The sequence below is a fragment of the Stegostoma tigrinum genome, chromosome 16 (genome assembly GCF_030684315.1).
Source record: "Stegostoma tigrinum isolate sSteTig4 chromosome 16, sSteTig4.hap1, whole genome shotgun sequence".
Lineage (NCBI taxonomy): Eukaryota > Metazoa > Chordata > Chondrichthyes > Orectolobiformes > Stegostomatidae > Stegostoma > Stegostoma tigrinum.
Window position 1 is genome coordinate 19,642,837 of NC_081369.1, and position 14,103 is coordinate 19,656,939.

The window sequence follows — 14,103 nt, forward strand, 5'->3', positions numbered from 1 at the left end:
ATGCTTGTCTCTGTTTGGCCTGTCCTAGTATCCTGATGCTGTCTCAATCAAACCGGTGGTTCTCCTTATTCAAGTGAATGGAGACGAGTGAGGTGGTGTTCGTTGGTGTTCATGTATCCTTGTGGCCAGTTTCCTTCCTGTCTGACCAATGTAATGTTTGTTGCAGTCTTTGTGTGGGATCTTGTACTTCATGTTGGTTCTGTCCATAGTGGGTAAGGGGCCTTTGGTTCAAGTTAGCAGTTGGTGTAGGATTGACATTGGTTTGTGTGCCACAACTTGAACCAAAGACCCCTTACCCACTATGGACAGAACCAACTTGATACCCAAGATCCCATGCAAAGACTGCAACAGATATCAGACTGGGCAGAGAGGAAGGAAACTGGCCACAAGAATACATGAACACCAATGAACAACAAAAAGGCATGACCAGTACTCACTCCTCTCCATTCAAATGAATAAGGAGAACCACTGCTTTGATTGAGACAACATCAGGATACTAGGACAGGCCAAACAGAGACAAGCATGGGAATTTCTAGAGGCTTAGTTCTCTGCCAAGAAGACCATTAGTAAACACAGAATTAGACCTTACATATATACCCCTGCAAAAAAAGAGCCAGAAATAAGGTAACAAATTCCAAAGGACACCAGAGTTTAAACACCAGGTGGGAAAACACAACAGCACTTCATCAGAGGTTGCACTGATGATGTTACCAAGCAGGCTAATGAAACATCTGCGAACTAACGAACCAGCTCGGCGAGCGAACCAACCACAAGACGAGGCAGGATAAACACAGGAAGGGTGTTTCCAATGACTGGGGAGCCCATGACCAGGGTGACAGTTTAAGGATATGGAGTAGGCCATTTAAGACAGATGAGGAGAAATTTATTCACCAGAGAGTGTTGAGCCTATGGAATTCGCTGCCGCAGAAAGTGGTTTAGTCCAAAACATTGAATGTTTTCAAGGAAGAATTAGTCATAGTTCTTAGGATGAAAGAGATCAGAAGGTATGGAGTGAAAGCAGGAAAAGAACACGGAGTAGAATGATCAGGTCTAATCATATTGGATGGCAGTGCAGACTCAAAGTGGTGAATGGCCTACTTCTGTTCCTATTTCCTGTCCTTTTATTTTTCTGTGAACTGGCAGAGAGTCTTCGCTTTTTGATTATATCTGTAGATGAATCTCCATCTATGCTGATCTGAGCTCAATCTTCTGGGTGACCCTTCAACATTCTTCCCTGAAGAAGTGGTCTGCAGAAGTTCTTTCATAACTTGTATTAAGCTCATCTTTAATACCTTCTGGGTTCACGATGGAGTAATTTTCCAGTTGTGCAGTATCTTTGAAGTGCCCTCTCAAGCTTCCTGTTACCACATGATGCTTTAGGCTGGAGCTTGCATTTGGCATATCTTATAAGGCTTCAGTGATACAGTTATGATGTAGAGGTGCCAGTATCGGATTGGAGAGGACAAAATCAGGAGTCAAACAACACTAGGTCATAGCCCAACAGGTTTATTTGAAACCACAAGCTTTCAGAGTGCCACTCTGCCACCTGACAAAAGAGCAATGCTCCAAAAATTTGTGATTTCAAATAAACCTGTTGGACCAAAACCTGGTGTCGTGTGACTTCTGATTCAGTGATACAGGTTCTTATTGTTTGAAAGCAATTCATCCTGTATCTGTCCTGAGGGCTCCGACATTGCTGACAGCCCAGTTGTTCCTTGCTTTCCTTTGGCTCTGGCATGCCACGATTTCTGTGCGTGACTGGCAAAAGGAGTGTAGTTGCATGCTGCCCTTTGCACTTTCTCATTCATTGATTGTTTTGTGAAACAAAGGGATATTCTTGAATTTCTTGGGCAGTCTGGAAGGCCCTGTATTGGGTTGTGCAATTTCCATGAGTTCCTGGAGATTGTCCTATGTCATTGTCTCTAAATGAACAGTGCGAGGTCTAGAGCCTCCAGTTTTGTTTGATGCTGTGGTTAGTGATGGCCTGGCCTACATTTTTATCTCTCTGTTCCCTAATGGCTGGTGTATGTTCTGGGATATGTCACTGTGCCTGCTGATGTGGAATGTTGGGGGTTGAGGGTGTTGGTTTGGTTTGTTTGCATCCTGTGAGTAGATGAGCTACAAGGTCATACATACTTTCCTGCTCAACAATAATTTGGAAAGATGTAGAGAATATGGGAAATTTCTCATTGCTGTGTTAGAGTCTCGCAGTCAGGTGGTCTAAAGCCTCAATGGAGGCATACTGTTGAGGATTGGAAGATCTCTGGTCTCATCTGCATGGTGGAGAGCCTAGCAGGAAAGAAAGCAGAGCAGAAATGGGGGTGTGGATTAATGGATCAGCAGTTTCGGTGGGTAATTCAGGAGGCACAGGAGAAAGACATCCCAAGTAAGATGAAGTATACTAAGGGGAGAATGAGGCAACCATGGCTGACAAGGCAAGTCAGGGACATCATCAAAGTGAAAGAAAGAACATGTCATGCACAGAAATCGTGGAGTGCCAGAGCCAAAGGAAAGCAAGGAACAACTGGGCTGTCAGCAATGTCGGAGCCCTCAGGACAGATACAGCATGAATTGCTTTCAAACAATAAGAACCTATATCACTGAATTAGAAGTCACACGACACCAGATTTTGGTCCAACAGGTTTATTTGAAATCACAAATTTTTGGAGCATTGCTCTTTTGTCAGGTGGCAGAGTGGCACTCTGAAAACTTGTGATTTCAAATAAACCTGTTGGTCTATGACCTAGTGTTGTTTGACTTCTGACATTGACATGCAATGCGGTGAAGATTAGTAAGAAGCCAGAAGTTTGGGATGACTTGAAAACCAGCAGAGGATAACTATAAAAAGCAATAAGGGGGTAGAAGATGAAATATGAGAGTAAGCTAGCTAGTAATATAGAACCTCAAGAGAGTCAGGAGACAGAGGTGTCTGTGGAGTGATCACTAGTGCTAATATGTTACCTTCAAGATCATGAGCCTTTATTTTCTACAATAACCATCTGCCTTCAGGAAATTGCAGCAATCTATGATTTCAATGAACATTACATCCACCAGTTCCGCTTTATCCATTGCAAATATTTCCTCAAAATATTCAAATAAGTTGGTTAAATGAAACAATGCTAACTCTGCCTGATTACCTTGAACATTTTCTAAGTGGTCTGCTAATGTCTTCAGTAATAGCTTTTAATATCTTGCTTATGTCAGATGTTAAGCTCACTGGCCTTAGTTTCCTCCTTTCTGTATCTCTCACTTCTTGAATCCAGAGTTACTAAAATGTGAGGCTGGATGAACACAGCAGGCCCAGCAGCATCTCAGGAGCACAAAAGCTGACATTTCAGGCCTAGACCCTTCATCAGAGAGGGGGATGGGGTGAGGGTTCTGGAATAAATAGGGAGAGAGGGGGAGGCAGACCGAAGATGGAGAGAAAAGAAGATAGGTGGAGAGGAGAGTATAGGTGGGGAGGTGGGGAGGGGATAGGTCAGTCCAGGGAAGACGGACAGGTCAAGAAGGTGGGATGAGGTTAGTAGGAAGGAGATGGAGGTGCGGCTTGGGGTGGGAGGAAGGGATGGGTGAGAGGAAGAACAGGTTAGGGAGGCAGAGACAGGTTGGACTGGTTTTGGGATGCAGTGGGTAGAGGGGAAGAGCTGGGCTGGTTGTGTGGTGCAGTGGGGGGAGGGAACGAACTGGGCTGGTTTTGGGATGCGGTGGGGGAGGGGGAGATTTTGAAGCTGGTGAAGTCCACATTGATACCATTGGGCTGCAGGGTTCCCAAGCGGAATATGAGTTGCTTTTCCTGAAACTTTCGGGTGGCATCACTGTGGCACTGCAGGAGGCCCATTTTGGACATGTCATCTAATGAATGGGAGGGGGAGTGGAAATGGTTCGCGACTGGGAGGTGCAGTTGTTTATTGTGAACCGAGCGGAGGTATTCTGCAAAGCGGTCCCCAAGCCTCCGCTTGGTTTCCCCAATGTAGAGGAAGCCTCACCAGGTACAATGGATACAGTATACCACATTGACAGATGTGCAGGTGAACCTCTGCTTAATATGGAAAGTCATCTTGGGGCCTGGGATAGGGGTGAGGGAGGAGGTGTGGGGACAAGTGTAGCATTTCCTGCGGTTGCAGGGGAAGGTGCCGGGTGTGGTGGGGTTGGAGGGCAGTGTGGAGCGAACAAGGGAGTCATGGAGAGAGTGGTCTCTCCGGAAAGCAGACAAGGGTGGGGATGGAAAAATATCTTGGGTGGTGAGGTTGGATTGTAGATGGCGGAAGTGTTGGAGGATGATGCGTTGTATCTGAAGGTTGATGGGGTGGTGTGTGAGAACGAGGGGATCCTCTTTGGGTGGTTGTGGCGGGGGCGGGGTGTGAGGTATGTGTTGCGGGAAATGTGGGAGACACGGTCAAGTCGTTCTCGACCACTGTGGGGGGGAAGTTGCGGTCCTTGAAGAACTTGGACATCTGGGATGTGCGGGAGTGGAATGCCTCATCGTGGGAGAAGATGCGGTGGAGGTGGAGGAATTGAGAATAGGGGATGGAATTTTTGCAGGAGGGTGGGTGGGAGGAGGTGTATTCTAGCTAGCTGTGGGAGTCGGTGGGCTTGAAATGGACATCAGTTACAAGCTGGTTGCCTGAGATGGAGACTGAGAGGTCCAGGAAGGTGAGGGATATGCTGGAGATGGCCCAGGTGAACTGAAGGTTGGGGTGGAAGGTGTTGGTGAAGTGGATGTACTGTTCGAACTCCTCTGGGGAGCAAGAGGAGGCGCCAATACAGTCATCAATGTAACGGAGGAAGGGGTGGGGTTTGGGGCCTGTGTAGGTGTGGAAGAGGGACTGTTCCACGTAACCTACAAAGAGGCAGGCATAGCTTGGGCCCATGTGGCTACCTATGGCCACCCCCTTTGTCTGTAGGAAGTGGGAGGAATCGAAAGAGAAGTTGTTGAGGGTGAGGACGAGTTCTGCTTTCCGGAGAGACCACTCTCTCCGTGACTCCCTTGTTCGCTCCACACTGCCCTCCAACCCCACCACACCGGGCACCTTCCCCTGCAACCGCAGGAAATGCTACAATTGCCTCCACACCTCCTCCCTCACCCCTATCCCAGGCCCCAAGATGACTTTCCATATTAAGCAGAGGTTCACCTGCACATCTGCCAATGTGGTATACTGCATCCACTGTACCCGGTGTGGCTTCCTCTACATTGGGGAAACCAAGCGGAGGCTTGGGGACCGCTTTGCAGAATACCTCCGTTCGGTTCGCAACAAACAACTGCACCTCCCAGTCGTGAACCATTTCCACTCCCCCTCCCATTCTTTAGATGACATGTCCATCATGGGCCTCCTGCAGTGCCACAATGATGCCACCCGAAGGTTGCAGGAACAGCAACTCACATTCCACTTGGGAACCCTGCAGCCCGATGGTATCAATGTGGACTTCACCAGCTTCAAAATTTCCCCCTCCCCCACCGCATCCCAAAACCAGCCCAGTTCGTCCCCTCCCCCCACTGCACCACACAACCAGCCCGGTTCTTCCCCTCCACCCACTGCATCCCAAAACCAGTCCAACCTGTCTCTGCCTCCCTAACCTGTTCTTCCTCTCACCCATCCCTTCCTCCCACCCCAAGCCGCACCTCCATCTCCTACCTACTAACCTCATCCCACCTCCTTGACTTGTCCGTCTTCCCTGGACTGACCTATCCCCTCCCTACCTCCCCACCTGTGCTCTTCTCTCCACCTATCTTCTTTTCTCTCCATCTTCGGTCCGCCTCCCCCTCTCTCCCTATTTATTCCAGAACCCCCACCCCATCCCCCTCTCTGATGAAGGGTCTAGGCCCGAAACGTCAGCTTTTGTGCTCCTGAGATGCAGCCGGGCCTGCTGTGTTCATCCAGCCTCACATTTTATTATCTTGGATTCTCCAGCATCTGCAGTTCCCATTATCATTGAATCCAGGGTTTATTGCTTTTGAGATTCTGTTTCTTAATTTGGAGCCTGATTTCTTGCATTAACTATGCAGAATCGCTTTCCTTGTTCTACCTATGTTTTTGGTATCTACATCTATCATGCTGATATATCGACCATCAGCTCCCCACCCCACCCTGACTCTATGTTCTTCTCTGATCTTATGCAGCTGTCTTATCACAAAGCCTTCTGGACTTACACTCTTTGCTATAAATAACAGTGTTAGTTCCCCTCATAAGACTGTCCCCTTCTACCATTAATATTCCTTTTTGCTGCCCTGCTCTGGAATGGTTTGCTGTTACATCGTGGCAAGTTCAGGAATCTCACCAAAACTGTTATCCAAACAAGTTGGAAAAAACCTGTTTCACAATTGCAAAGGCTGGTGCATCTATACTCATGCTATCTTGGTCCCCTTACCTGCCTCACTCGTAGTCATACTCTCCTCTTCCTGACCAGTGAGCAAATCAGAAGACCCTATTCTAAGGAATGTGACTACTTCCTGAGAAAAAGTGTGCAGGTAATTCATCCATCCCTGAAGTGTTGCAGTCTGTGTCGTTTGGCCCCTAGCTCAGAGTTAAAGTTACTCGAGCTGCAAATACTTAGTGCAGATGTCATTGACCTTGATTATGCTGACATCCAGGAGATCCTACATTTCACAATTCAGGCACATCACATGCACTGCCATCCTAATATGTTTTAATTAATCATTTTTTTCCTTCAATTATACATTTTATTTTATATATATAATTTTAATCTTAGCACCAGTTCCTGTACAATTGTTATGGAGTTGTTCAAGATGGAGGCAGAGTAAGCAGAGCAGTGTTGTGATTCCTGGGCTCAGGTGTCCGTGGCTCATCCGCTTTTCCTTTTTCTTCCTTTCTTTTTGTTCCATTTCCTTTTTGCTCTTTTTTGGCTTACCGTCTTGTGGATAGCTTGGACAGCATTGGCAGTGGTGAGTTATTCAGCAAGTCAGAAGCAAGCTTCCGCCCCTGGCAGCAATGACAGCAGAGGGAGGCAAGATTGGGCCTAATGCCTAGTGTGGGAGCTGGCAGCAGCAGCGGCGGCTGCATTGCGTGGTGGGCATTATGTTGAGTTTGGGTCCGGATTGACACCTGGCACCTTCAGCTGCAGAGCTGACTCATAGTGGCAATGGTGTCCGTGGAAGCAAAGTTGTGCTGAAGAATGGCTACATGGTTTCATGGCAGCAGTTCGGCTAAGTTTTGCTTCATGCTGGTGTTGGACTCAGCATCAGGATGGAAGAGTCTGAATCCAGGCCCATGGCCAAGGCACTTAACAAGGACTGTAAAGTTGAACCTTAAACTTTATTTTGTTATTTTTTACACTTATGCTCTATGTCTTGGTTTCTTTTCTGTGTTTTCAACTAGCGGTGACATTAAACATCACTTTTCACTTTATTTGTAACAAATGTGTTCAATCAATATTAAAACTTAACAACAAAATAGACCATAATCACTTACCTAATACTTAACGAGTAGCTAGTTTTTTCCCTTATTGTGAAGTAAGAACTAATTCTAACAGAATAAGAAGGTTGGAATGAGCAAGGAAACACCTATTTTCCCTCCTCGGCTAACTCCCAGCACACTATTCAAAATCACACATGAATGAACAGAACTAATCTAATATAATGAAAAAGGTATTTCTTTATTTTCCTGAACATGCAAAAATAAAGTCGATGTAACTTTCCAATCAAGCACAAACTTTGCTGCAAGCTTTATCGCTTACCTTCCTGGTGAGGTTGTTACAGACTTTAAAACCAATGGATACTTTGCCTGGGTGTACTTTCTATTGACGGTTGGCTTAGAAGTTGTTTTTAATTTGTCCTTTTTTTTCAATATAGGTTTCAAACCTGTTTACACGAGATGAAATGGATGAGGTTAACAATGATCTCACTCCTGTATTGAAGCAGGAGTTTCCAAGACGGCCTGCAACAAACGAGAACCTGTATGAATACTTCATGAGCCGGGTCCGGCAGAACTTGCATGTCGTGCTTTGTTTCTCACCAGTCGGAGAAAAGTTTCGTAATCGAGCTTTGAAATTCCCAGCATTGATTTCTGGGTGTACAATGGATTGGTTTAGCCGTTGGCCAAAGGTTGCCCTAATTGCAGGTGGGATCATATCTCAGCGCACAGGAAATGATGTAACAATAGTCAAGATTCAACATTTTCAATGAATGCCTTAGTGTCATATCCAAAAAAGCCAGAGGTGACCTATCACACAATCATGTGCTTCTCAGCTCATTATCAATGCAAGCCAAATGCTGCATGAGTTACTTTAGAAAACATAGTGAGTGAGCCAGAAGAGCTTCATGCAGGTCGGGATTTACAAGGGGGTGGGTTCAGTGAGGTGTGGGAACTGTAAAGTGCAGAGAGGGGCTGGTATGTTGCTTGAGTGGCTGAAAAGTCAGGAGAGGGAGAATACGTTTTCAAGCATCTAAAATAAAAGAATACTCACCTAGCTGGCAACAGAAAACTGAAGTAATTAATCCTTTGCAAATTAATGTTGACTCCATGGATTAAAGCTTCAACCGTTCTGGATGTAATTTAAGGATAACGGATAAACCTTTTAGGACTGTGATGAGGAGAAATTTCTTCACCTTGAGTGTTGGGCTTCTGGAATTCACCACCACAAAAAATGGTTGAGGCCAGAGCATGTCTGTCCTGAGGAAGGAGGTAGCTATGCTGTTGTGGCTAAAGGGATCAAGAAATATGCAGGGAAAGCGAAATGAGGGTGTGGAGTTCGATGATTAGCCATTAGCACATTGAATGATGGAGCAGGCTCAAGGGTAGAATGACTTACTTCTGCTCCTATCTTCGATGTTTCCAGGGAGCAACTATGTGATGGAGATTTAATGGTATGACTTTAATGAACATTGAGTAAATGGTATAATTTAATATGAAACAGTTTTATTTCACAGAGATTTGCATTTATGTCCTATCACATCTCATATGCTATGAATTTCTTGAGTTGCAGTGACTGCAATGGAGACAAACATACAATGATTTAGCTGTGATTTCACCAACCCATCGAAAACACTATTTAAAGTGATAGTATTTTTCACAGTCTGTTATTTTTTTAAAAACTATTTGTTCCTAACTTGTATCAGGTGTCTTGTGACAATTTAAATGCCATTGTATTCAGGAATTTAATACTTTCCTTTTGTGTTTTGACTTTAAGTTTGATGGATTGGTGAAAAATATTGGGAATATTGATGTAGTCTGCTTCTGAGTGTCTAATTCTCTGTATAACAACTTAAGTACAAAGGGTATTGTTACTAATGCAGGAATTTGTGACACTGAAAAAGTAGCCACTGGAAACCAGAAGGTAGCACTCGAGAAACCACAAGAGAAGCATTATTTGACCCTTGGACAGCAAGCAGTATCACAGGAGAATGAATGATCTCCTGCTGTCTGCAAACATAAGTGACACTGACTTGTCTCCACTGCTACAAACTCGCATCACTTACTCTCGCTCTGCCGCTCCATAACCTGCAAAAGTCTGCATCACTGACATGACGTACTGTCAAGGTCTCATACCCATCTAATTCCCTTAAACTACTAAACCCTCCTGCCTACTTAGTTACTGGGGTGGCTTCCAGCTTGTATGATTATACATGTTCAAAAACTGCCGCTGCAGCCATTTCAATCATGCTCAACCTTTCTGTTTAGCCCAGTGCTGGAGACATTGGCACACAACTGCAGCTAGGGTAGTTGGGGGGAGATTCTGTTGTTAACTGAAATCTCTGCTCTTCCTGGATCAGCATGAAGGCAAACACATTACTCTGCATATCTCTGTATCCTCACCAATTAATTCTTTATCTGCTCTTCAGTAGGCATTATCACCAGGCCCAGGACAAGAAGCTACAACCTGAGTCACCTTGTGCTGTCACCATCTTTGAACCCACCACCCCATGAGAATGCACCAGTAGACCGTGTACCTTGGTTAGTACTTCAGCTAGATTAGACATGGGGATACAATCTGGTGAACACAAAATTAACATGCATCCACAGCTGGTGGAGGAAGAAGTGCCCAAGATCCTTGACACTCTGAGGAATGCTGGGGACCAGGCACTAGCTGAGCTTCATACTTAAGATGTACCTCTGTACTTGACCATAAATCACACGATCAATCTACAGAAAGAGGCAGGGTACATCAGGCAGGCGTTCTGGAGGCCTTAGTAGCAAGATGGAGGAGTCCTTCCAGGCTTTGATTACTATAATAGCTCCAACATGAAATCACTCAGCCACTCTTCCACGTTCTTTCATTGGGCAGAAGGTACAAAAGTTTGAAAACATGTCGCAACAAATTCAAGAACTGCTTCTTCTCCGCTGTTAGAGTCATAGAGATGCATAGCACAGAAGCAGACCTTCTGGCCCAACTCGTCGAGACCAACTAGATATCCTAGATAAATTTACTCCCATTTGCCAGCATTTGGCCCATATCCCCCGAAACCCTTCCTGTTCATACGCCCATCCAGAAGCCTTTTAAATGTTGTAATTGTACCAGCCTCCACCACCTCCTCTGGCAGTTCATTCCATACACGCACACAACCCTTTGCGTAAAAAAGTTGCATTTTGGTCCCTTCTAAATCTTTTCCCCCCTCACCATAAACCTATGCCTACTAGTTTTGGACACCCACAACTCAGGGACAAGACCTTGTTTATTTACTGTATCTGTGTCCCTCATGATTTTAGAAATCTCTTTAAGGTCTCCCCTCAGCCTTTGATGCTTCAGGGAAAATAGCTCCAGCAAACTCAGTCTCCCCCTATAGCTCAAACCTTCCAACCCTGGCTACATCCTTGTAAGTCTTTTCTGAACCCTTACAAGCTTCATAACATCTTTCCTATAGTAGGGCAACCAGAATTGCACACAGTATTCCAATACTGGCCGAATAATATCCTGTGCAATCATAACATTACCTCCCAACTCCTATACTCAATGCACTGAGCAATAAAGGCAAGTGTACCAAAAACCGCCTTCACTATCCTGTCTACCTGTGACTCCACTTTCAAGGAGCTGTGAACCTGCACTTCAAAGTCTCTTTGTTCAGCAACACCAGCCGGGACCTTACCATTAAGTATATAAATTTTGGTGCAGTGGGGGGAGGGGACGAACTGGGCTGGTTTTGGGATGCGGTGGAGGAAGGGGAGAACCAGCCCAGTTCGTCCCCTCCCCCCACTGCACCACACAACCAGCCCAGCTCTTACCCTCCACCGACTGCATCCCAAAACCAGTCCATCCTGTCTCTGCCTCCCTAACCTGTTCTTCCTCTCACCCATCCCTTCCTCCCACCCCAAGCCACACCTCCATCTCCTACCTACTAACCTCATCCCACCTCCTTGACCTGTCCGTCTTCCCTGGACCGACCTATCCCCTCCCTACCTCCCCACCTATACTCTCCTCTCCACCTATCTTCTTTTCTCTCCATCTTCGGTCCGCCTCCCCCTCTCTCCCTATTTATTCCAGAACCCTGTCCCCATCCCCCTCTCTGATGAAGGGTCTAGGCCCGAAACATCAGCTTTTGTGCTCCTGAGATGCAGCTGGGCCTGCTGTGTTCATCCAGCCTCACATTTTATAATCCTGGATTCTCCAGCATCTGCAGTTCCCATTATCACTAACCATACCTTATGACATTTTTCAACAGACCCTTCATGTAGTAAAGTTGATATTTCTCTGCAATTTCTCTATATTCTGCATTCCGTTCAATTACCCAGATGTATTTGTATAAGCCATGATTTGCCTGGATAGTACACAAAACAATAGTTTTCACTGTCTGTCAGTACATGTGACATTAATAAAGCAAATCGAATCAAAACAGGGAGACCTAAGTCCAGCTATTCCAGAGGGTTGTAATAACGTCTCCGAACAGGTTGATTAAAAAGTACCTAACTCATGATTACTGGAAAAGCCCTTATAGGTAAACTTGCATTGTAGCCCTGAATTCTAGGATTGATCTTGGCCACATTCCTTGACTGAAATAGAGTCAAACCTCAGGCAAGCAGTTGGATCAAAGCATGCCTGACTGTAGCCAGCCCCCATATTAGAATTCATCCAATCCTGGACTGACTGTAGTAGCATCCCCTCAGTGGCTGGAGTCCACCCTCAGCCCACTAAACATGCCTCCCATTTTCCTTTTACACATGGCCATGCTGTTTTGTGTACATGTAGTGTATTTGCTGCATAAGCTGCTGGCATATTTGCCACCTCTGACTTTAGCACAACACCCTGTTATATAGCGACGGATGTCCCCTCTTCACATTGATGCCTCACTGTTTCCTACAGCCACGTGCTCCTAGCCTCAAGCTGTCAGCTGTGCCTTCTGTGCTAAAGTGCCTTTTTGATATAAAAACTGCTGTATGATCCTGTCCACTGAAGTGCTGTCTGAGAGGCTGAAACTTGCGCATTGCCATCTTCCAGTTGTGTGGATAGAAAGATCAGGGAGATGTGTCCGTGAGCCTTAGTCCCATGGAGAAATGTATTGCAGTTATTGAGGTTACAGCAAAAGTGAAGTCAAGGACCATTAAAGTTATGGCACAGGCCGCCAAAGCTATGTACGCACTAAGACGAGGCTGAAAAATAAAGTGTCCAGGTACATGATTGGTTTATCCAGTTGAATTTCTGAAGTGTCGAGTATCTCCATTGTGCAGAAATTAATTGAGAAGGGGAAGTTCAATACATGAAGGTGAGTAATTGATGAGATGCAAATGCACGTATATAGGCTTCTCTCCACCTGATGGTAATAAATTCAATTTGCTATTTAAGGAAGGAGAATCTCATTGAGAATGTTTACTTTGGCACAGAGAATCTAACTAACTCAACATGCTCACCATTAATTTTACCATGTCATAGTGTACATTGAATAATTAAGTACTTCAGATTCCAACATTTTGGATAATTTTACTTATTCTTAATTGCCATTTTCTGACCTTTTTTTCTTCCATTCTTTCATTGCAGTGGTTGGCTAATTTGGAATTCAAACTGATGCAAACAGTCCTCATGTTTTGGCTAATTGATTTGGGAGGTATCCTGTTTTCCCTCAATGTCTGTCAATGTGCACTTTCCAGCAAGAGATACTGGAGAACGAACAGGTTTAGAGATCTTGGCTAAAATTCCCTTCCAACTTAGGGAATTGAGGTCCATTGATGCCTTTGTTCATTCAATCATTGGGGAAGCTCCTAATTTAACCCTAAACCATTTGGACATTGCATTTAATGTCTTAATTAAGCAAAGTTTGTTGGACAAAATAAGGTTTAAAGTGATGAACTAACTCGTTCTTGTCTTGAACAATGAAGCAGTGTTCTTACAATATTTTAACGTCCTGGCATTACTCTAATGCTTGTTGAAGCAACATCAAGTACTTTTTTTGTTCTGTTATGTTAGTTTAGCTCATTCGAAGGAAACAAAATGTTTTGACAATTCTGATTTTTTTTCAAATAATGAATCTGTGCTGAAAAATTAAGTTGATCAGCACAGTTATATTTAGGCAACGTAATAAACAGAGCAAACTCTATTTGCGCTAATTTTTCATAAGCAGTGAAGTATTGCATTTGAAGCCTGGCTAATTTTAAATGGACCTTATCGCTTTTTCTTTCCTGGAAGAAGACAGAATAAAAGGTTGCTTTATGAATATTAAATGGCCGGTAAATTATTCAATGATCCAGTATTAAAATGTAAAAATTATTAGATTTATTTTCAATATGACAGTCTTGACAATTTCTGCAGTTATTACCCTCAACATTTATTTGAGAAGAATTTTGCTGTTATGGCAACATTTTTGAAAACTAACCAATGCAAAAATGAACAATGATATTTCCAAATTGAAACAGTGAATCAAAGAGCTGGGTTGTAAAATGTACCTTGTAAAATTAGACTTTGGACATTGATATGTTTGGGATTGCGACAGTCAGTGATGGATGAAAAATTAAATTTAGTCATTTGCACAAAGGAGAAAATGTGTCTGAATTTTGTACTGGTCCACATAATGCATGGTTGTGTTGGGCAAGGAACATTTTCATTAATAGGGCTATGCATTGCCCTCTTAATTAGCCTATGTTTCAACCATAAAAGAGAACCCTTTCCGGTATCAGTGTGACTCTTTTCCCATTTGAATTAATCTTGTAGGCTTCTGTTTGAGAT

At 44.4% G+C, this 14,103-nt stretch overlaps 1 protein-coding gene across 1 annotated transcript in view; it reads left to right on the forward strand.

Annotated features, from left to right (window-relative positions):
• The window catches only part of LOC125459938 (dynein axonemal heavy chain 5-like), a 259,757-nt gene that overhangs the window by 186,863 nt on the left and 58,791 nt on the right, over positions 1 to 14,103 (forward strand). The window contains exon 55 of the mRNA XM_059651530.1: positions 7,808 to 8,075. Coding sequence (XP_059507513.1) covers positions 7,808 to 8,075 — 268 coding nt within the window. The remainder of the gene's footprint in view (positions 1 to 7,807; positions 8,076 to 14,103) is intronic.